This window comes from Microcaecilia unicolor, chromosome 8, assembly GCF_901765095.1.
Source record: "Microcaecilia unicolor chromosome 8, aMicUni1.1, whole genome shotgun sequence".
Classification (NCBI taxonomy): Eukaryota; Metazoa; Chordata; class Amphibia; order Gymnophiona; family Siphonopidae; genus Microcaecilia; species Microcaecilia unicolor.
The window spans coordinates 54,442,091-54,466,269 of NC_044038.1; the positions used below are offsets into that span (position 1 = coordinate 54,442,091).

General features: G+C 43.2%; 1 protein-coding gene across 1 annotated transcript in view; it reads right to left on the reverse strand.

Annotated features, from left to right (window-relative positions):
- The window catches only part of RNPS1 (RNA binding protein with serine rich domain 1), a 75,200-nt gene extending 51,792 nt beyond the window's left edge, over nucleotides 1-23,408 (reverse strand). The window contains exons 1-4 of the mRNA XM_030212362.1: nucleotides 23,328-23,408; nucleotides 13,608-13,763; nucleotides 12,118-12,312; nucleotides 2,334-2,436 (exon numbers count right to left, since the gene is read on the reverse strand). Of these exons, the coding sequence (XP_030068222.1) occupies nucleotides 2,334-2,436; nucleotides 12,118-12,312; nucleotides 13,608-13,763; nucleotides 23,328-23,341 (468 nt within the window). The 5' untranslated portion in view covers nucleotides 23,342-23,408. The remainder of the gene's footprint in view (nucleotides 1-2,333; nucleotides 2,437-12,117; nucleotides 12,313-13,607; nucleotides 13,764-23,327) is intronic.
- Nucleotides 23,409-24,179: the final 771 nt, after the last annotated feature.

Sequence of the window (24,179 nt, forward strand, 5' to 3'; positions counted from 1 at the left end):
CCTTATCTCTTTTATTATTTGTTCTTTCTTTGGAGCCCTTACTGATTCAACTGTGGGAGTTTGAGGGGTGGAGACAGGGAGGGAACAGGTTCGGTGTTTAGCTTTTGCTGATGATATTTTATTGATGGTCAGCCAGCCATGGATCTCCTTGCCTATGGTTTCACAACTTATTCAACACCACGGGCCGCTTCTGGTTTTCTACTTAACCTGGATAAATTCAAGCTATGTCAGTGGGAAGGTATAATTTTTCTGATTGGATATCCTTTTTCCATTGAAAATAGTGACTAAGAGGATAAAGTCCGCTATCACCAAATGTAATTCAAAACAGATAACAATAAAGAAGAACTAGATCAAACATCTAGGAGCATACATTAAGTTGACAACAAAAATTAACGAATTCACTGTATTTAAAACATATTCCCTAAAAAGGTAGGTTTTAATTAAGCATCTTCTTAAACTAACAAAACTAGACATGGCTTTAAACCCATTTGGGAGATGTGACCAAAAAGCTGATGCTTGATACATAAAACCTGTCTGGAATAATTTCCAGTAATGAACACCTTTAGGACTGAGAAATATTAAAAATTAGAATGTTGTATAAGGTGCATTCTCCCATATACCAGCCTACATATTAATGTGACCATACAGCACAGTATAGCTCCATACAATATTTTAAAAACTAGGCTACCTTAGGAATTTATTGTCTGAAATGTGGTTGGATGCTTACTCAGTCAATGTCACAGTATAATGCACAAGATCAGTGACTTATTAACCTTATGGACTTCTTTGCCCTTGACATTGCATGGTCGTATTGCCATTTACAAGATAGCATTGAGGCATATTTTCAAAGGACTTAGCCTTACAAAGTTCCATAGGTTACTAAGGAACCTTGTAAGGCTAAGTGCTTTGAAAATGAGCCCTATTGTTTCCCAAATGGCTATATATGTTACAGGACCTTTCCTTTATACATACAACAGTGGATTTAAATAGGTTTTAATAAACTTTTGCACAAGTATTTGTGGAATAATAAATGTCCTTGTACTCCACTTGCACAGCTGATGTTTCCTTTTGGTATAGGGGGCCTGGCTTCCCAGACCTTTGTTGATACAAAAGGACTTGTATCATGCGACATAGTGGATTGGGTCAAGGATATGGCTTATTATACACCAATTTCCTTGGAAAGTCAACTTCTAGTAACAGCTGCTTTAATATCTCCACACTACTAAGCCCTATCAAGTGGTGGTTTCTACTAGACATGTAATTTTGAAATCTATGGGTCGTGAATAGATGTGGTGTCAGCGGATGAAAATATCTTCCCATACATCAGTGTTACTCCCTTTGTGGGGAAATCATAAATTGGACTCTGATTATTCTAAAAGGCAACTGCTCTAAAGGCTCAATGGGGGAATCTCCACAGTGGGCCATCTGATTACCGCTGTAAATAAGATAGACAGAAAATCTGTTGGACTCCAGGGACTGGTATACCTGGTGACCGCTCTGGGACTTTGTAGGAGTGGTTCCTTGTTTTTGAAAAATGCTTTTCTGCTGGTGCACAAATGTATTTTGTCTACTTGGAGACTATCAGATGTTCCTACTTTGACGCAATGGAAACATTACGATTTATCATCTTCTTCAGTTGGAACGACTGGATTCCAAGACAGGCTTCCCAAGGGCATGGAAACTTTTTCAGGACATTTGGGCACCCATTTGAAATAATTTAACTCCGTGAGCATGTAGTCTTTTACTTAGTGACTTTGAATGATATTGGACTTTGGGAAGGGGAGAAGGATTTTTTTTTTTTGGGGGGGGGGGGGGAATCTTTTTTTTATATGACGGTGATCATCACAATGGTGAAGAAACAACACCAGTGTTGATGGTTACTGTTGAATGGGTTTCTGGGTCTTGCTGTACTTATGGGGTGTTGACGGTTATGCTTAAAAGTCCATGCCGATGTCTTAGAATGTCTCTTGAACTTCTAACTTGTTAGTTTCTTTACCTAGAGACCTGTTTTTGCTTATTGTTTTACCTTGCTTGGTATGGTCTAATAAAGAGTATTATTAAAAAAAAGAAAAGGGAAAGGGAAATGGGACTTGATATACTGCGTTTCTGAGGTTTTTGCAACTACATTCAAAGCGGTTTACATATATTCAGGTACTTATTTTGTACCAGGGGCAATAGAGTGCATAGGACGCAAAAGAATGCAGGAGATCATTGTCACACAAGGTCTCGCTTGCATCTACTGAATAAGAACCCAAGACAAACTTTACAAGTGCTGACCTGCCAGTACATACTATAACATACATACAATGCAAAAAAAAGTGGAACCCACTTACCTTTGTCACATTTCTGGTCAATCTCCCAATGTGCACTTTAGTGGGTCGGGGGCTTGGACTCCGCCGTTTTCGCTCTTTTTCATCTCTTTTGGGTGGTTTGGATCTGCAATACCAAGTACAGATACTTAGAACTGGTTTCCAGACCTTGTTCTAGCTACTGGGAAGTCAGGCTGACAGGAAAAGGAAAGAATAGTCAAGGGCCAGTGCTTGGGGATCTGCACAAGAGAGGTAAAGGAACTGGAAAATGAGTTGCAAGGAGCCCATCAGTGCCTCCAAGGCCAGAAAGAGAAATGCTATTCAACACCAGAAATAGGGAAATCCAGCAGCACCCCCTGAGCAGCAAACAAGTGCTTCAACACATAGTGCAGCATGGGTACTAATAAAACGGGTCCGTCTTACATCTCAAGCATCAACCACAGGGTCAGACACTGCTGTGAAACTTTCCGCATCATGAACAACTGTCAGCCTCACACCATTAAGAAAAGTTCACATGCTGTTCAAGTCTTTGTTAGCTAAGTGACAATAGAGGGTTTGGAAACAAGTTTATTTATCTAATTAATATCTTAGGCTGTCTATTAACATGATGTATCATATATTGTGTTGACATTGTAATATAGCTTACTATGCCATACTTTGTATTGTTATTTTAATATTTTTACTGCTGTAATTTTCTATTGTTTATGTTGACTTGCTATACACTGCCTTGAGTGAATTCCTTCAAAAAGGTGGTAAATAAATCTTAATAAAAATAAATACTACCCTTTCCCAAATGCTACACAGTTGTTTATAGCAAACAAATATAATGCTAAATATTCATAAATATACAATTATAAAACTGTTTCAACTTACAAACAAAATACAGTGACACATTTTCATAAAACACTCAATTACAAGATGCAAAGCCAAATAACCAAGCTTTACAGAGTTTCTAAATATAAGCAAATCATCTTGCCACTTCAGCTCCAAGAAAATTCTAAATAATGTATTTAGTTCAAAGCGTCTCCTGTCCCCAGACTAAGTGTGGTGATCTAGAAAAAGAAGGTGAAATTAGATCTTACCTGCTAATTTTCTTTCCTCTAGACCCTCCAGACCGGTCAAGACGCGTGGGTTATGTCCTCCTACCAGCAGAGGGAGACTGAGAAAACACTAAGCTTTTGAAGCCTGTATATATAACCTGTGCAGAACCTCCACTAGCCAGTATACCCCTGACAAAGCAGAGAAACAAAAAACACTAACAACAACTAGCAACCCTGTACGTGGTCACAGTAAACTGCAAAAACAAGAAACATCTTCCGCTTGCTCTTACGGAAACATGTTCCTTTGCCTTTGATAAACAGTTGGGCTTCTACAGGTGGACTATCAAGAAGAGCCCCACCTGTCCCGGACTCCTATCACAAAACAGAAATAAACAGTCTGCAATTAGAGAAACAACAATTTACAGCAGCCAAGAATTATCCAACAAACACACCTCCTGGCCTCCAATACAGACAGGGCGGGCTCTTGACCGGTCTGGAGGGTCTAGAGGAAAGAAAATTAGCAGGTAAGATCTAATTTCACCTTCCTCAGCGACCCTCCAGACCGGTCAAGACGCGTGGGACGTACCAGAGCAGTAACTAACTTATGGGAGGGACCTACTAAGGCCAGAGGTCAAAACTGCTGCCCCAAAGCGCACCTCGTCCTTTGCATGCACAGGAATCCTATAATGCTTCACAAAGGAATGCAACGAAAACCAAACCGCAGCCCGACAAATATCTAACAGAGAAATCATACTATTCTCCGCCCACGAGGCTGCCATTCCCCTAGTGGAATGAGCAGACCAGCCCCTAGGCACCACAGGACCCTTCACCAAGTAAGCAGATGCAACCGCCTCCTTCAACCACCGTGCTATGGTCACCTTAGGAGCCGCTGCACCCTTCTTTGGGCCACCATGAAGAACGAACAAACGGTCAGAGGCTCTGAAGTCCTGAGTTCCAGAGAGATAACAACTCAAAACTCTCCTGACATCCAGCTTGGCAATACCACGCTGCTCCGAATCTCCAGCCATATCACCCAACACTGGCAGAGAGATGACCTGATTAACATGGAACTCGGAAACCACCTTGGGCAAAAAGGAAAGCACCGTCCGCAACGAAACCTTTCCCTCAGAAAGGACAAAAATGGTTCCCTAAAAGACAAAGCCTGAAGCTCTAAAACACTCCGTGCTGAAGTAATCGCCACCAACAAGACCGCCTTTAAAGATAAATCCTTACAAGATGCCGATACCAGAGGCACAAACGGAGGCCTGATCAAAGCATCCAAAACTAGCTTCAAATCCCACGGAGGCACCATCCGTCACTGAGGCGGACGCAGCAACTTAACACCCTTCAAAAAACACACTACCTCAGGCACAGACGCGAAGGACTTTCACTGAAGCTTCCCACGAAAACATGACAAAGCTGCCACCTGAACCTTCAGTGTAGACAAGGCCAGACCTCTATCAACACCATCGTGCAAAAATTCCAAAACTTCCGCCACCGAAGAGTGAAACGGCCGAACTCGATGGTCTTCACACCAGTGCTCAAAGATTCTCCAAACCCGACATACGCCAAGGAAGTGGATCGTCTACGGCAACTCAACATCGTAGCAAAGCCACTGGACGAAAGCCCCTTCTTCTTCAACTTGTGCCGCTCAAGAGCCAAGCCATAAGCGAAAACCGAGCCGGATCCGGCATGATTATCGGGCCTTGACACAGAACTGTCCCAAACACAGGCAGGGCCGCCGCCCCTGCCAACCGCACCAGGTCTCCATACCATGGTCGACGCTGCCAATCCGAAGCTACTAGAATCACCCGACCGGAGTGATGTTCGATGCGCTATATTACTCGACCGACTAACAGCCACAGAGGAAACACATACAGTCCACTCCCGAAGCCAAGGCAACAGAAGAGTGTCGATTTCCTCCGCTCAAGGGTCTCTTCAGCGACTGAAAAAAAAAAAAAAATCTCTGAACTTGCGCATAGCGAGCCGTTGCCCTAAGATCACCGAAAGTCCCCAGACCGACACAACTCACTGGAACACTGACCGAAGAAAAGACCACTCTCTGGGATCTAGAGTGTGCCTGCTGAGATAATCTGCATCTATGTGACCTACCCCGGCCACATGCGCTGCCAAGAGAGCCTGAAGATGAGTTCAACTGCGCCGCCAAGGCTCTTTGTTCCCCCCTTGACGGTTGACATATGCTACTGCCATGGCATTGTCACAGAGCACTCGGACTGCCTTGTGGCGAACCACCGACGTCAAGGCCTGGAGCGCCACCCGAATGGCCCGAGTTTCCAGCCGGTTGATGGACCACTCTGCTTCTGCCCGAGACCACCGGCCTTGAGCTACCTGACTGAGACAATGTGCCCCCCAACCTTGCAGACTGGCATCCGTGATCATTACCAGCCCCCGTGGGGACTCCAACGGCATTCCTTTCCCAAATTGCGCGGACTGAGCCACCAGCGGAGACTGAGACGAGGGGCCACCGACAGCGGACAACACATTTCCAAGTCCTGCGACAGAGGGGACCAACGACTGAGCAGAGCTGACTGTACCTGACGCATGTGCGCCCTGGCCCACGGAACTACCTCTATGGTCGCCGCCATCAGGCCCAGGACCTGACGATAAGTACGGGCCGTCGGCGCCTTCTCTGCAAGGAACCGACGAATCGGACCCTGTAACTTGGAACCAAAAGGCTGCACAAAGGAAAGTGAAGATAAGCTTCCGTCAAATCCAGGGAAGTGAGAAACTCTCCTTTCCTGACCACACCAGTGACCGACCGCAACGTCTCCATCCGGAAAGAGGGCACCTTGAGTGCCGCATTGACCCTTTTGAGATCTAAAATGGGACGAAAAGTGTCCTCTTCTTGTGGACCACAAAATAGATCAATAGCACCCTGAGCGTTGCTGATCTGAAGGAACAGGAACCACGGCTCCCAACGCGAGCAGCCACCGCAGAGTGTCCCTCACTGCTGCCCTCTTGCTCCAAGACCGACAGAGGGATTCCAGAAACACTTCGGGAGAACAGCTTTCGAATTCCAGCGCACATCCGCCTCGAAACACCTTGAGAACCCACTGATCTGACCTGATTTGGGCCCAACTCTGGTAAAACAGACTCAGCCGAGCCCCAACATGCACCAGAGCCTGAGCCCGCACACCTTCATTGGGAATTGTGGCCTGAATACTAACCTCCCGCGGAAAAGCCACGCCCTCCGCGACGACTCTCACGAAAGAACTGTGTGCGCTGGAAAACCGACCCCTAGAGGTCCTACTACTATTAAACATTTCTATAGCACTACTAGACTTATGCAGCGCTGTACAAATTAACATGAAAAGACAGTCCCTGCTCAACAGAGCTTACAATCTAAATTGGACAAACAGACAGCTAGGGGTAGGTCCCACTCGATCTGCCCGGCCTATACCGCTGAGCCTCCCTAAACCGTCCCCGAGAGGAACTAGTTCTGGCCCCTGCCTTGAACCGAAAATCTGGAAGCCATAGAACCTTGGTATCACTAAGACCTCACACTAACTTGTCCAAATCTTCTCCAAAGAGCATAGCTCCCTTAAGTGGCAGAGACCCACAACCATAGCCATATTTTTTGTCTGAAGTAGGCAACAAATCATAAAAGCCTCAGACAAAAAGGATGAACCCATGTCCAAGTCGGCTAACTCCTGACCCCCAGAAGAACCAACATCTACCGAATCATCCAGGAGCTTCTCGGCCCAACGAAAACATGCCCGAGCTACCAGACCCCCACAAACCGAGGCCTGCAGGGCTAGAGCCGACAAAACAAAACTACGCTTGAGAAAAGATCCCAACTTCCTATCCTGAGGATCACGGAGGGCCGTTCCTCCATCAACCGGGATAGCCGTAGCTATAATTACTGCCGTCACTACTGCATCTACCGTGGGAGCCTTAAAGGAATCCCTATCGTCCTGAGGGAGGGGATAAAGCCTCGCCATTGCCTTTGCCACCTTACACGGCAAATCCCATTCCTGACAAATCATCTCCCGGAGATCCTTGTTCATAGGGAAGGATCACGCCTGACGCTGAATGCCCTTCACCAACGGATCCTGGACAGTTTCCCCCAAAGCCACCTCAGGACCAAACTGAAGGGTGGACGACACCTGATCTATGAGTTCTGACAGCTCATCTCTATGGAAAATCCGCACTACTGAAGGATCCTCTCCAGGAATCCAACAATCCTGCTCCTGAGAGCCGTCAATTCCATCTGACTCCTCCAGATCACTAAGCGCAGCTTCTGCAGCTACAGGAGAAAAACATTGCCTGTCCTCTGACCACTCTAACCGTGGTCTCTCAGCCAAGACGGAAATAGCCCCCTCTTCCAATTGGGGGGGGGGAGGGGGGGTCCCGATCTCCAGGCCTGATACCGCGTCCAGACAAAATCTGGAGGAAAGCCCACCATTCCTGGACCGTCATTAGGCCCTTTTGTGCCAAAAACGGAGGCCGCAGGCCCAAAACCAGCCGGCTCCACGGGCCGCGTCAGACTCAAGATGGCGGCTGTTCCCGCCGAAACTGTTCCCGCTGACAGCGGCCCTGCCTACGCTCCCGCTGACCCGGAGACTCCCGACACCATCGATCCCTCCGCGGTCAAGTCGGGGGGTGCCGCAGCCACCTTTATAGGTGCACCGCAAAGCTACACTGAGCGCCCGGCGCCTCTACCCCTCGCCACGAGCACGTGCGACATCGGAGGAGCTGGGCCGCCATAAACCACGAGGGAAGGGAAAAGCTGTTCCGCAAACGCGCCAAACCAAAAACTCACTCACACTGCAAAAGCACTGGAGAAAGCGCTGCTCTCTCGTTCCAGCAAGGAATCAAAACCCCCGTTCGGTCCGCTGAAATAAAGAAATAAATGCCCTTAAAGGCACAGTACTCCAACTCTGGCAGCTGGAAATTGTAAGGCACTCAAGGCTACAATACTGAGAAAGCAGCCGAGGCACAAAGCTGCCAAGCAAAACGAAATAGAATAACTGACCTTAAAGGCACAGTACTCTAATTCTGGCATCTGGAAATTGTAAGGCACTCAAGGCTACAATACTGAGAAAGCAGCCGAGGCACAAAGCTGGCAAGCAAAATGACATAGAATAACTGACCTTAAAGGCATCGTACTCTAACTCTGGCATCTGGAAATTGTAAGGCACTCAAGGCTACAATACTGAGAAAGCAGCCGAGGCACAAAGCTGCCAAGCAAACAGAATAGAGAGCAGCACAGGGGGAGGGACCCAAACATAGGTGTACACCCCAGGGGGAAAAACTAGGCCCCACCAGACCCAGGGCCCCAAAGCACTTTTTTTTTTTTTTTTTTTACACACACACGTACAGGGTACTGCAACAGAATAAAGTTTGGAAGGAAAAAAATCCTACGACCCAATGACAAACTACCTCACCAGATTATTGGAGACTGCACAGGCTGTCAACTGCTACCTCTGCTGAGACTGAGAAAATACTGGCTAGTGGAGGTTCTGCACAGGTTATATATACAGGCTTCAAAAGCTTAGTGTTTTCTCAGTCTCCCTCTGCTGGTAGGAGGACATAACCCACGCGTCTTGACCGGTCTGGAGGGTCGCTGAGGAAAGCATCATTGCTTTCCCATGATCAAATCAAATCTCTTTCCTTAATCCAAAAATGATTGACTTTAGGTAAGTACAAATGCTGTGAGCTTAGGTCCTGCACTTGGAGGGATTTTATGGCAGTCACACAGCACAGGCCTCAAGACAGTCTTGCAGTGTTCACCAGTAGCTGATAATAAGCGCCTGTTTGGCTACATGGGCCCCATCTCCTCTCCTTCATCAACAATGAAGCTTCTGGGGCTAGATCCAGCTCCAGAACATACATGAGGACAGCAGCAGCAGACTGTGACCGATTGTACAGCCTGTTTAATATATGAAAAATCCTGCATGTCATTACCACACCAAGCTCCGCTCCAGCCTAGAGACAGATTTTGCAATGTGAAAAGGGATGGGACTTGATATAACTCCTTTCTGTGGTTACATCAAAGCAGTTTTACATATTATATACAGATACTTATTTTGGACTTGGGGCAATGGAGGGTTAAGTGACAAATCTGTAGATTGTTATCAGGTGTCTTACTGCCTAACAGGTTCACCACAGTGACTTAGAATAACCAGCAGTGCTTTTATTTTCTGAAAATCTTTTTTTTTTTTTTTTACTATATCTGTGGTATATGTCTAAAATAAGTTCAATAGACAGGTATTTTCAAGCAAATTAAGAGAGATTACGAAGCAGCCAGGTAAGGCATATACCCCTGGATTCTATAAAGGTCACTCAAATTTGGTTGCAGATCCCAGATCCTTGTGCAAACTAATTAGTTAATAAATCATTAATTATTGATGTTAATTGGCACTATTCAACACTTATGCACAGATTTATCTATGTGCTATTCAATAACACTACGCATCTAAACTGTTTCATTCACAACTCAAAAGAAGGCGTGACCAGGGGAGGGGCATGGGCAGGCCAGAGGTGTTCTGAAATTTTAGGCACAGTGTTGTATGTAGAATAGGGCCATTTACACATTCAACTGCCATTGGTTTTGCGCCAGCATTTACAACAGGTTATAGTCCTCACACTCAAAACTGGGTGTGGGAATCCATACTAAGCACTATTCTATAAAGGTTGTTTAGTGCTAAGTGACCTTTATAGAACTGAGGTGGATCTTCAGCGCCTAACTTTGGGCACCATTTATAGAATTCCCCCCCATAATGTCATTCAAACAGAACAAGATAGCTATGATTTTTTTTTTTCAGATGTCTTAGGCCAGAGTGTCCCTAGAAAAGGTTCAAAGAAAAGCAGCCAAAATGATAAAGCGGATGGATCTCCTCTTGTATGAGGAAAGGCTAAAGAGGTTAGGGCTCTTCAGCTCGGAAAAGAGACAGATGAGGGGAGATATGATTGAGGGCTACAAAATCCTGAGTGGTGTAGAACGAGTAGAAGTAAATCGATTTATTACTTGTTCCAAAAGTACAAAGACTAGGAGACACTCAAGGAAGTTACATGGAAATACTTTAAAAATAAATAGGAGGAAATATTTTTTCACTCATCGAATAGTTAAGCTCTAGAACTCTTTCCCGGAGGATGCAGTAACTGCGGTTAGTGTATCTGGGTTTGAAAAAGGTTTGGACAAATTCCTGGTGGTAAAGTCCATAGTTTGCTATTGAGAGACATAGGAAGCAACTGCTTGCCCTGGGATTTGTAGTATGGAGTGTTGCCACGATTTGGGTTTCTGCCAGGTACTTGCAACCTGGCTTAGCCTCTGTTTGGAAAACAGGATACTGGGCTAGATGGACCATTGGTCTGACCCAGTATGGCTACTCTTATGTTCTTATTATGAGGTCTATGGCCCTATCTGGCCTATGGAGGCCATGCTGATGGGATGGACTGTGGGAGGTTTAGATCCAATCTCAGCAGAGGATGAAAACAGAAGAAATTGGGACAGCGGCCAAATCCTTTACCCGCGCGATGCAGAAGATGGTGGCTGCATCAGTAGCCTGAGTGGGCAGAAGGGGTTGTAGCAATCCATCAGAAGCTGACAAGGAACCAGCAGTGGGTACATTCTGAGGAGGGCCGAACGGAAGGGCATAATTAAAGCAGGAAATCAGCAGCACCCCAAAGGAGGCTGCAGCTCGAAATGAAATGGAAAGCAGAAAGAGAAAAAAAAAAGCGTAAGGATATTAACAGGGCAGGCAGATGATAGGAAGGTAAATAAAGCTGGAGGGAGATATCAGAGAATGGTTGAGAAAATGAGAAAGGCTGAGGAAGAGGAGTGTAGAACAGAGAAGCTGTGGGATGGGGGGAAAATGTCATAATAAAGAGAGATAGTGGAGGATGGACAGGCTGTTTGGAAGAACGGGGATAGTTAAGAGGGATGATTACAGAAGTCCAGGGGGACTGTGTCAAAATGTTTTTTAAAAATTCTGCATTTTTCTGTACTGTAGTTTACTCATCAGACGACGACTCTATTGCATAGTTTTGACAAATTCAGAATACTTTTAGTCACATAATTCCTTCAGGACACTAACGTGTCTAGGTTAGAGCCACAGAGACATTTCTACCTTGTTCTTTTATATTTGTTTCAGTGAGTAAGCTAGCTTTGTAATGGGTCCTTTTACTAAGCTGCGCTATTAGATTTAGCGCACACTAAATTATAAGACTAGGATGGGTGTCTTATCATTCAGCGCATGCTAAGTCTGTTAGAATATCTTGGTAAAAGGACCCCTAAATTTGTAACAAATTAGTATGAAACATGAAAATTGTTTCCATTAAAAACTAAATGATAAAGTATGAATATGTGGCTGTATTATTAATAAATGCAACCTTAAGATACACTTTTAACATTACTGGAATGTGTCCTACTGTGGGGCAATGGACGTAATCTGTGGCTCTTAGAGATGTATTTTGTAGGTCAGCATCAAACTTTAAAGGTAATAATTCTCAATTCAATCTTCAATCAATGCAGATCAGCCAGATCTGAAGAGATATGTACTCTTCAACTGTGGCCAGTCAGCAAATGAGCAGCTAAGTTTTAAATAACTTGCAATTTCCTCAAACCTTTCATTGGTAACCTGAGAGATAAATCACAATAGTCAAATTAAGAGGTTACTGTTGCTTGGATAATAATGAAACTGAACTTGTCAAAAACAGGCACAGTACTCACAACATTTTTTTTTTTTAATTGCAATACACCAGATTGAAGTACTTGCAAATGGCAGAACACAAGCAACACCTACTTGGAGCGGGACCGCCTCCTGTTGTCATGTCTGCGCCGTGAAGGGCTTGGGGACCCCGAGGAACTGCTGGAGCTGGAGCTGCGAGAGCTGCTGGAACTGCCTGAGCGACTCGATGCCGAGGAGGAGCTGGAGCCAGAGCTGGAGCCAGAACTGGAACCAGAACTGGAGCTGGATGTAGAGCTGGAGCGTGAGCGGCTGCAGGAAAATATGAACTTGGATTAATCCATGAAGGACCAATACAAACAAGTGAGATAAAAACATCACAACTATAATATCGGCTTCCACAGATTGTTCTCAACATGACCTGAGCATTCGTTTCCCCTTCCCAAGCTTGATAAGTACCTTAGCACAATGACATGGAGCAGTATGTGCTGAAATAGAAGTCAATTGAGAAAACCAGGATAAACAAATTAAATGCGCAAAATGGAGTCAGGATGGGAAGGCTGTATATTAAGAAAAGGAACAAACAGGATAAAGACAGGGCACCTGCCTGGCAGCTCAGTGTCAGTGCTGTGCACCAACATGCAGAAACTCAAGTGTAATTCACACTTTTTGGGCCATGGGGAATGAGGATATTGCAGAGGCTCCAAAAGAAAACTACAGTCTTTCTGAAGCCCCTTGCCAAGTACTATACCATAATGGTTGGGCTACAGATGAAAGAACACAAAAGGGAAGAAAAAACCGTAGGCACTTGCAAATGAAGGCACATGGTATGTAAAACACATGGTTCTGCTTAAGCTGGAAGCCCGAAAGGAAGTGATGATTAAAAAAAGAAAAAATCAATAACAATGCCAATTTGACTATCAAAAGCCAGACCATTATTAATGTAGGAAAGAGCAAATGGCATAAAAATATCTTAAAAAATTACTAAACTAGATCCCTTTCACAGCACTCCCTTTGCTACTTCCAACCACCAGAACTTGAAAATCATTTACAAAGCTGAAGTTGTTTTGCTTCTGCAATGAAAAGATGACATCACAAAAATGTTTAAATCAGAAGCTAAATTAACTATAAAATAGTTTCACGTTCAAATGAATTTACACACGTACTGCTTACAAACTCCACTATGAAGAAGCAGTCCAGACTTGTCTGCCTGTTGCAGAAGGGGAAGTTCAACTATAACCAAATATTGATTTAGTTTACAACTACAGTGACACTCAAGAGTCAGGCCATTTATACTGCATATATAAACAAGTCAATATTTGGATAAAGGCACAATAAAAATTCAAAATATGCAGCACAGAGAAGATTTCATGAGGCAACCGTCTCTTAAAGCTGCATCATGATGATTTTACAGGAGAGCAGAGCAACTTGGGCAAGTCAAAAACTCACTTGTGTCCAGTAGGGGTAGCTTAACTAATCAGAATACATATGGACTAAGAATCAAGCTGTTTGTTTTATGCAGTGAATGTGAAACAAAGAACTAAACATTACAAATACAAAAACTGCTGAAAGAATTCTGGAAGAGGAAGTCGATTGCATTAATTTACCTGCTACTGCTGCTGCCTGTGGAGGCACTGCGTCTTTTCCGTGTTTTGTCCCTCCCACGTTCCTTTTCACCAGACTCCTTGATAACCATCTTGTCCTTTGTGCGGTCTTTTGATTTGTCTTCAGATCGGTCTTTGCGCTTGGTTGGAGAAGGCGCCCTTGACAGGAGAATCCAAAATAATAGATTACATTAGTCATACACTTGATCACTGCTCAGTTTAGGGGAGGTTTTTTCTATTAGCTGGAAAGAGTGGATTTAAAACGTATTTTGCAAGATAATTTTCAAATCAGTGTTGGGTGCCACAGTCCTCATGTGTTTAATCAGGAAGCTCCTAACAGACCACAAACCATACAAAAAGCAATATCAGGGTTGTTAAAATAGGGATAATCCTCCTTAGGAAGGCGATTTCAAAAAGAAATAAACCACTTTTAGTAGGAATGGAAAAATACTTAGGAAATAGTTTCATGAGAACACAATAAAATGGGTTAAAGAACTACATAATCAGACCCTGGCAAAGGTTATGATCAAGATCAATGTAGTTCAGAAAAGCATCCCCCACCGACCCAACATAAAAACCTGGATACCTGCGACACAACGTAATCAAATACCGTAATGGACATATCCTAACTCTTCCCCTCCCTCTCTAAGTTCCTCCAACTGTATTTACCATACATGTAACCCATTCTACCACAATTTCAACCTTGTATTGTTCATACCTGTATTTGTTCAAACCGGAATCGGCTAACGCCGTTTACGGTACTATGTAAGCCACATTGAGCCTGCAAAAAGGTGGGAAAATGTGGGATACAAATGCAACAAATAAATTAATAAATAAGGGAAAGGGAAATAGGACTTGATATACCGCCTTTCTGTGGTATTTTGCAACTACGTTCAAAGCGGTTTACATATATACAGGTACTTATTTTGTACCTGGGGCAATGGAGGGTTAAGTGACTTGCCCAGTCACAAGGAGCTGCAGTGGGAATTGAACCCAGTTCCCCAGGATCAAAGTCCGCTGCACTAACCACTAGGCTACTCCTCCACACAACACAAAGGCACACATCATGCTATCTTTTATCACTTTACTGTATATTCTCACACTCAGATTTTTAATCATATAGCTACAGAAATTTTAAGATTTTTCAGGAATAAACATAAATTTATGCTATTATAATGACTATTCAAGTCTTTTGCAAGGCTCAAAATCAATTTTTAAAAATCTTCCATTCTGCTGCACCATCCCTAAAAAGCATAGTTCATTCCCTCTAAGATGGGAAATAACTATATTAAAACATCAAGAAACCCCCCCTAAGCAGTTTCAACCACCTAGTAAAACAAATCTACTTGGGAGTAAATCTGTAATCTATGCAGAATGGGAGAGAATCTTCACATAAATTATGCACCTCAATAAGACACTACACGTTCCCTAAGAAAGGAGCTATAATGTTTCCCTTACAACTCACCATACAACACACATTTAAAAATTGTGATTTCAACTCAGTAACAGCAACACACTCTCCTTCCACTCCAGACACTTTGTTAAATAACACAAAACCCTGCAAACAGATACTCAGAACACACAGTGCTTTTCAAAAGTCTTCACATTCCTTGTACATTTTTTTGCATTCTCTGCCAGATTCTATATATCATGCCTAGCGTTCCACTCCTAAACCTAAGCATATTCCATAACAATGCGCGTAACTATCAGCATAATGAGCACTAACTGGCAATAATTAGAACTTACACGCATAATCACTAAGCGTATGCTGTAATGAACTCTGCCTATAAAGAGTGCAGTTCAAAAGGGGCATGGCTATGGGTAGGGAAATTGGCATTTCATGGGCACTCCCAAATTTAGGCGTGTTGTTACAGAATACGGCCCAGTCCACATAAATCTACACGCAGGGATTTACACCATGTTTTCGTTGCTGTAAATGGAGGCACACAGTTTTAGATGCTGGGATACCAACTAAGTGTATCCTATATAATAAAAAGCACCTCCAACGTTCTGAAGCCGAGAAATTGAAGCCTTGAAGCATTCGTGCTCCTGCTATATCCATCTCCTGAAATGACGTCACGTACTACTGTGTTCGTAAAAACCAATCACTGGAAGGGAATGATGCAGAGTTGCCAGGCAACGGAACATGATGTCACACGCATGAGGGTGTCGTCATCCCTCCCTTCCCGTTCTAGGTCCCCTACCTCCAAAATTTAAGTCAACTTCACTTACGAAGTCGGGTTTACGGCAGCCGACAGCAGCAACAGTAACAGGCGTGCAGGCTCGACTTAAATTATATCTAATGTTTAAAACATTATATGAAAATGTCACTGCTAATTTTCTTCTTTTAACTGGGTTATTAGGCAGTCAGATTGGAAATCATAATTATGAACAATTAATATTACATTTTCCATCTGTTAAAGGTATTAAATATAAGCAAATACATCAAGGATTTTATTATTATTGTGTGGTCAAGGTCTGGAATTCATTACAGCACATCCAGGGCTGAATTAAGGTCAACTGATGCCCTAAACATAGCCCAACAGTAGTGCCCCTTGGTCCTTCCACTGCTTAACTGACAGCAGTGAAAGAGTTAAGGGCATGATAGCTAGGGGGAAAAATGTTGTGGTATCTGTTGTTTGAACACCAAGCACACATCAGATGGCTTTTCTTCATTGATGGTTTCTTTCTGGCCATCCTCCCAAACAGACTATGTGTGTGGAGTAATGTTGAAAGGTCAACAATTTCTCCAGTCCCAGCCAAAGACCTTTGTAGACCTTCTAAAATAATCATGGGCAGTATCCTTGGTGGTGCCAAAATGTTTCCTCTTTGGATTTAACAGTGCTCCAAGGGATATCATAAACAAATTCTCAATATTACACGAATCACAGTCAGGCTTTTGCCGCCTCCACAGCACGGAAACAGTATTACTCACTCTTCTAGCCAAATTCAAGCAGGAAATAGCAACAGGCAAAAACATCCTTCCCCTCCAATTCAACATGTCTAGTGCATTCGACATGGTAAACCATAATATATTAATAAGAATACTAGATAAGTTTGGGATTGGTGGAAACATACTTAACTGGATCAAGGGCTTCCTAACCACAAGAACATACGAAGTAAAATCCGCAAGGATCACCGCTTTCACCGATTCTATTCAACTTAATTATGACCCCACTTGCCAAGTACTTATCCAACCAAGGCCTTAACCTTTTCATATATGCACACAACGTCACAATATACATTCCTTACAAAACCAAACTGACAGAAATCACCAACGAAATCAAGCTCAGCCTAAATATTATGGATTCATGGGCAAATGCATATCACCACAACACAGCATGGACATCCCCACAAGTATCAACACTCCAGATCAGACCCTTCCTATCTCAGATAGCCTGAAAATCTTCGGAGTTACATTGGACCGTAATTTAACACTAGAGAGCCAAGTGACATCCATAACAAAGAAAATGTTCCACTCAATGTGGAAACTTAAACGCATGAAGCAATTCTTCCCAAGGGAAACATTTCACAACCTAATACAATCAATGGTACTAAGCCACTTAGACTACTGCAATGGAATTTATGCGGGATGTAAAGAACAAACCCTAAAGAAACTTCAGACCACTCAAAACACAGCAGCTAGGCTTATATTTGGTAAATTGCGATTTGAAAGTGCAAACCCCCTCCATGAAAAACTACATTGGCTCCCAATCAAAGAACGCATCGTCTTCAAAATCTGCACCATGGTCCACAAAATCATCTACGGAGAAGCCCCGAGTTATATGACAGACTTCATCGACTTACCAATTAGAAATACATCTAAATCAACACAGACTTATCTAAATCTGCACTACCCAAGCTGCAAGGACTTCAATACAAATCAACTTACGCATCTAGTTTTTCCTACATAAGCACACAACTGTGGAACACATTACCTAAAGCCTTGAAAACGACGTACGACCACCTAAACTTCCGCAAATCACTAAAAACTAACCTGTTTAAGAAGGCATACCCTAACGACCCGACCTAAATGCCCAATCTCAGCAACACGACCAAACTAAAGCACGCAATGGACATAACACAACTCTTCCGTTCTACGAGTCCCTAATGTAGCTGTACCACATGAACATTTATCTTACCACAACAACACCTTGTATTTGTTCACACCAGAGCCTGCAAAGGCCCTCCGGTACTATGTAAACCAGATTGAGCCTACAAATATGTGAGAAAATGTGGGATACAAATGTAACAAATAAATAAATATTCAAAACATACTGAAATTTTTTTTGTGGCCTTCCCCCAATATGTACCTTTGATTAAATTTATCCCGGAATTATATCAGCAGTTTTGTGTTTGGAATGTTTAGATCTTTGGCTGCACATTCACTCCATACAACACAGTTTGATTCCTAATCCAGGAATATTCAAATTAGCTAAAATATTCTTTGACTGGACACTGGTGGGCTCCATGTAACTTAATATCCACCTTGTTAAGGTCATTTTTAAAAATTGAGCTAATTTGGGCTTTGCATGACCAAGATTGTTTTGATTGCATAACTTCATATTTTGGTTTCTTCTTCTTAATTACTTTTTTAAATATTTTCAGAATTGTTTTTTTCCACATTGAAAATATAGTACAGCATGATGTGTAGATCAGTGAAAAACTCCTACTCATTGCATTTTTTATTTTATTTCTTAGCAGAATGTGAAAAACGTACAATATGAAGACATAAGAACACAAGTGTTGCCATACTGAGAAAGACTGAAGGTCTATCAAGCCCAGCATCCTGTTTCCAACAGTGGACAATCCACGTTACAAGTACCTGGCAAGATCCCAAAACAGTACAATACATTTTATGTTGCTCATCCTAGAAATAAGCAGTGGATTTTCCCCAAGGCCATTTTAATAATGGCTTATGGACTTTTCTTTTAGGAAGCTATCCAAACCCTGCTAAGCCAACTGCTTTTACTACATTCTCTGGCAACGAATTCTAGAGTTTAATTACACGTTGATTGGAGAAATATTTTCTCCAATTTGTTTTAAATTTGCTACTTTGTAGCTTCATCGCATGCCCCCTAGTCCTAATATTTTTGGAGATTAAACAAGCGATTCATGTCTACCCGTTCCACTCCACTCATTTTACAGACCTCTATCATATCTTCCCTCAGCCGTCTTTTCTCCAAGCTGAAGAGCCCTAGCTGCTTTAGCCTTTCCTCATGGGGAAGTCGTCCCATTCTGTTTATCATTTTCATCAGCCTTCTCTGTACCTTTTCTTTTTTTACTTATAAATTTTTATTGAAACAACATCTCAGTTACAACATAGAGCCTCCGGCTCTAAGCAGGTTACAACTTATATTTTAACTTAACTCTTAGCTTTACATAACCATTTATCCCCCCTTTCCCTCCCCCCCACCCCTCTGTTCCCTCCTTACCTCTCTCCCCAACAGTCCAATTACCCCCTACTCTTTGTTTCCCCCTCTGTACCTTTTCTAATTCCAATATATCTTTTTAGATGAGGTGACTATAATTTCACACAGTATTCGAGATGCAGTTGCACCATGGAGCGATTCAAAGTCATTATAGTGTCCATTCCTTTCCTAATAATACCTAACTCTATTTGCTTTCTTAGCCACTGCCACACACTGAGCAGAGGGTTTCAATGTATTATCAACAATGACATCTAGATCCCTTTCCTGGTCAGCGACTCCTAATGTGCAACGCTGCATCACTTCCGCAAGACACTGCATATGGCAAATCTGCCATGCCAAAACAGCACTAACTCTCAGAATTCCAACAACCATTCCTAGGAAATAGCAGCACTGTAAATATACACCAGCCCTAGAACACCAATATGCTTCATATTGATGAAACAGAATAAGGCACACTGCTACAGCTCCCCATTCCCTACACAGAACTACATGGTAGCAGAATTCCTCATCTTGGTCACACGATAATAACAGAAAAAACACAACTTGCACGGTGTCTGGAAAAAAACGAGACTCTTTACATAGTTTCAAAATACTTTTCAATTGCTTAAACAATCAGCATGACATTTGAAAACCTTTATTAGAAACGCCCTTAACAAACGCTTTGCGCCGTATGCCTTAGTTTGTCGCAAAATTTCATCACAACCTTTTCTTCTTTGCTAAATGCCATTTTGCTAAAATGGATGTTAATGGTCACTTCCTGAATTATGTCATTTTGAAAAGAGGGATCATCCAGTTTTTACAGCATCTTGCAGTAACACCTGTCAATGACAGTAATAATTTTTTTAAATAATAGTACATTTGGTTTTGATATTGGAAACATGGTGGTACCATTTTTTCCGGACACCATGTTGAAACAGAAACATGCAAAGAACAAGAAACCAAAGCAGTGTAATAGCGGGGAAAAAAAACCCAAATGCATTCCCTCCTCTACCTTCAAAAATAGAAAAAGATGCACAAAAAGACAATCTTTTTTACCTTTGCTGTTCGGGCATTCTATTTTTCTAACTGTGTTGGGGAAGGAAGACGGAGAAGGAAAAAGACTGGGACCAAGTTCTTTTCAAGTGTCTCTTTCCATTTCTTCCTTTTCTACATCCGTCTCCAATATTTTTCCCCTATTTCTCTCTTCTTTATATCCATTCACAGTTAATTTTATCTTAGTTCTGCCTCCCTCTTTCCACTTTTCATCTGCTAGCTTTTTATCTCCTCCCTTGCTAATTTCCCATCATCCCCAGCATTCTTCACACACCTTCTAAGTCCCCCAGACTGTGTGGGCCACTTTGATGTCTGTCCGCCATCATTTACTATATAGCCAATGCAGAAAGCAACTATAGGCTTAGCGCCACAGGGTTACTGAGGGCTGAACGCTGGCTAAATGCACAAAGCAATGCAGAGGACTTGTCCGCAGGTGTTAACTTGCTGGGAAGAAACAGTCGCAAATTGTATTAAAATGTATGCTACTGAGGTGATTTCAGTATTCTATGGTATGCAGAGTATACCATCAACTTTTAACACATGCACAATGTAGGCAGGTGTGGGAAAACTGGGGAACTTCCAGCTTTTGGAGACATGCAAGAGGAATATGGGGTCCTTATCTCTAATGCTTTTCAATATCATCAGCTGCAAGATTTTATTCTTAGACGAGCAAAGGGGGAGTTGAGCCTGACGGAAACACAGTTACAGCTGGCGATGGCTAGTGGGGGGAGGGGGGGTTATCTAGAATTTATAAGGCACTCCTCCTGCAGGCTAAACCTATTATTTATTACCTACAGAAGTAGGAAAAGGCATTAGGTGTTTCTTATGAATATTCAGAATGGGAAAGGGTGTTTAAATCTGTGCTTAGTTTGGCAGGATTGTATTTGGCACATGCGCAGAAGAGTTCTGTGGTAAGTTAGGCTCCTGTGCACATGTGCCTGGTAAAATCCGAAAGTGAAGCACACATTCTGCAGCCTAAATATAAACATTTTGAAATGTTTTTTAGTTTGGACGCTTATATTTAGACACAGGAAATAGATGACTGAGGCATATTTTCAAAGCACTTAGCCTTCCAAAGTTCCATAGGTTTCTATGGAACTTTGGAAAGCTAAGTGCTTTGAAAATGAGCCCCAATGTGTGTTTTCACTTTGGGCATTTTTTTTTTTTTAGCATGAATGCTTTAAATTTCGACACAGGAAATAGATGACTGTGTGCTTTCACTTGGGTCGGCTGTTTCTCACGACCAGCGCATAAGGGCTTCCTTCTGCTTCCAAAAGTAAGCAAAACTGGAAGATTTTGCAGAAAGAATCATAAGAGAAGCATGAAAATCATGAGAAATCCTCTATTCCAACACCCTAATGCCTGCTCTGACCTGACATAAATTGTTGCAGCGGTAAGGCAGATTTGCTTCAGGTGCTCTTTTCAGAGTATTAGGGAGGTATACAAAATGACCTCATTAAGATGAGTTTGACTACATTAGCATGCTACTTTAATTGTTTGTCTGCTCTCTTGTTTCCACGGTCGAGGCCTCTGAACATTCTGTGCAGATAAATGCGTGCGCTAGTACTACATTAATGACCTCTTAAGTGCTCTCTCTCAGTACTAGTAAATATAACTTTTGATCCTTGATAAATATATGTATATACTAGTAAAAGAGGCCCCTTTCCAACAGAAAGGAAATGGGCGCTAGCAAGGTTCCAGGGCCCCCCTCCAAGTTCCATGCTCCCCTACCTGCCTCCCTCCCTCTCCTCCGAGTTCCAGGACCCACCCCTCCTCCCCCTTCAAGTTCCAGTATCAGCCCCTCCCCTTCCAGGACCGGCCCTCCCCTTCTGGTGGAGTTCCAGGACCCCCTCCCTCATCCCGTGCCCTCCGCATTCCATGCACCCACTCCGAGTTACACAACCCCGCGCCTCCCTCCCTCTCTCTCTATGGCCTCCGAGTGCAAGCAGGACGTGTGCGGCTGCCCCTTCCATTCGTAAGTGCCGGCTGTTCTTTTAAACTTTTTACTTCGTGGTCCGCCAGCAACAGTGCTTCAGACTGCCTTCACTTTGCTTCTGTTTCAGCTGTGCCTCTGGGCCCGCCCTTCCACAAACAGGAAATGAGGGCGGGCCCAGAGGCACAGCTGAAACAGAAGCGAAAGCAGTGTGAAGCACCATGCCTGCTCAACTTCATTGTTGCCAGCGGACCAGGAGGTAAAAGGTTTTACAGAACAGCCGGCACTTACGAAGCGGAGGGGCAGCAGCACACGTCCTGCTTGCACTCGGAGGCCACAGCGAGAGAAGGAGGGAGGCTCAGAGTGGTGGAGGGAGGGAGGGGAACTCAGGGCAGTGGAACTCGGACACAAATGGAGGGGGTCATGGAACTCGGAGGGGCAATTCTGTTCACACCTCCAGTTGCTGGTGCTGGGTTCCCTTCCCTCTCACTTCCCATTCGTCTGCCCTGTGATGTCATCCCCAGGGTGGACCAATGGGAACTGTTATGAACCCAGGCATCCAGACAGAGGTGCAAATTATTATATAGGATAAGTATAAAATTATAAATTGGTTTTTTTTTTTCATTTTTAAGCTGGAGTCAGTACATTTTTACGGACTCTGACTCTACAACCCTGTTAATAACAATGCAGACTTGCAGCTTATACTAAGTCTCTGACCCCACAATAGCAACAAATGTGCGAGTAAATGCTTCTCCTGCTGCTGGTGCCTGAGGATGAGGTCCTGTGAACCATATTCAAAACCAGCACTGATAGCGTTGCTGCTATAATCAAGAGCCAGTGGATAGCAGACAGTAAACAGAGGGACACGGAAATCCCACTCACTAACCCATCAACAAACCCGGAGTCCCACAGGCCACGGTGAGACTAAAACCTGCATTGAAAGTTACTGGAAGACACTGTCAATCACTGAGTGTGAAAAACAGATAACTAAACGGGATAAAACCAGGGGAAGAAAAGCTTTGGATCTCTCGAACAGTCATTGGTCTGGGATCTTCCTTAAGAGAGGCCAAAACAACAATGGTTTAGCCCCAAAGTCACAACTGGCAAACAGGAAGACAGCAAGGCCGCAAGCCCGGGAACTCAACCTGCCTCTGTACAGAATATGCTGGCGAAAGACAGAGAACCGTTGTCCGCCGTTTCAATAGCAGCACCATAAACACCTAGACCCTCCCTCTTGCTCCGATCGGGCGGCTTCCAAAGACCCAGATCGGCACTACTAAGGCGATGAAGCTAGATTATAAACAATCCCCGCCATTATTAACTTACATCTTCCCCGCCATAAACCAAAGGCCGTCTTCTATAGCCGTCAAATGACGGCGCCCAGGCCAAAGAGTACGGCAGGCGCTTGCGAATGACGTCACCAAAGAGCTCGGCTGAGCTGACGTGATTGTTAAAGACACAACGCTGTTATATTCTTGTTATGGTGAGAAGCATAGGGATGCATTTATTAATTCTTTCCTATGGTTAAGACTTTTTTGTTGCTGTGAATATTTATTTTATTATCTTGTTCCACCAGACAAACGTACTGTTTACCTGGCAGGCTTTGTAGTTTGCAAATTAATTAACATTTTCAGAAAACTATTAATTTACTCTTTCTGATTGAACTGTTTGGAAGTACTGATATAAAACAGAACTTTTGGACTTCACAGTTCAACAGAGATGTCAAGTTACCCATTCCCAGGCTGGGGACTTCTTGGCCACGCCTTTGAATTTATATCCCGACGCATTGTGGAATATGTAGTGCCTGATCCTACCCATTATGTGTCAACAATTTTATTGATGATTCCACCTGGTAACACATTCATTAGAGTATATACATAACAAATTGTAAAGCTATCGTTCTTATGTACATTAATCTTAAGTTGCTATCATCAGTTTTTGTTTTTATAACAGTACCCTCTCTTATCCCCCTCCCCCCTTACTACCTTCACTTTTGCCATGCACACTGAAAGAAACAATAGTCAGCATGTTACATTAAACTCAAACTGTAATTCCAATAGTAACACCTTACATTATTCCGTGATTGAACCCCTTGTTACTATTATTCCCCCCTCCCCCCCTGTCTTTTTAAATACTCCATGCTCATTCATAATCCTTTCATGGGCTTGTTATAGCCAT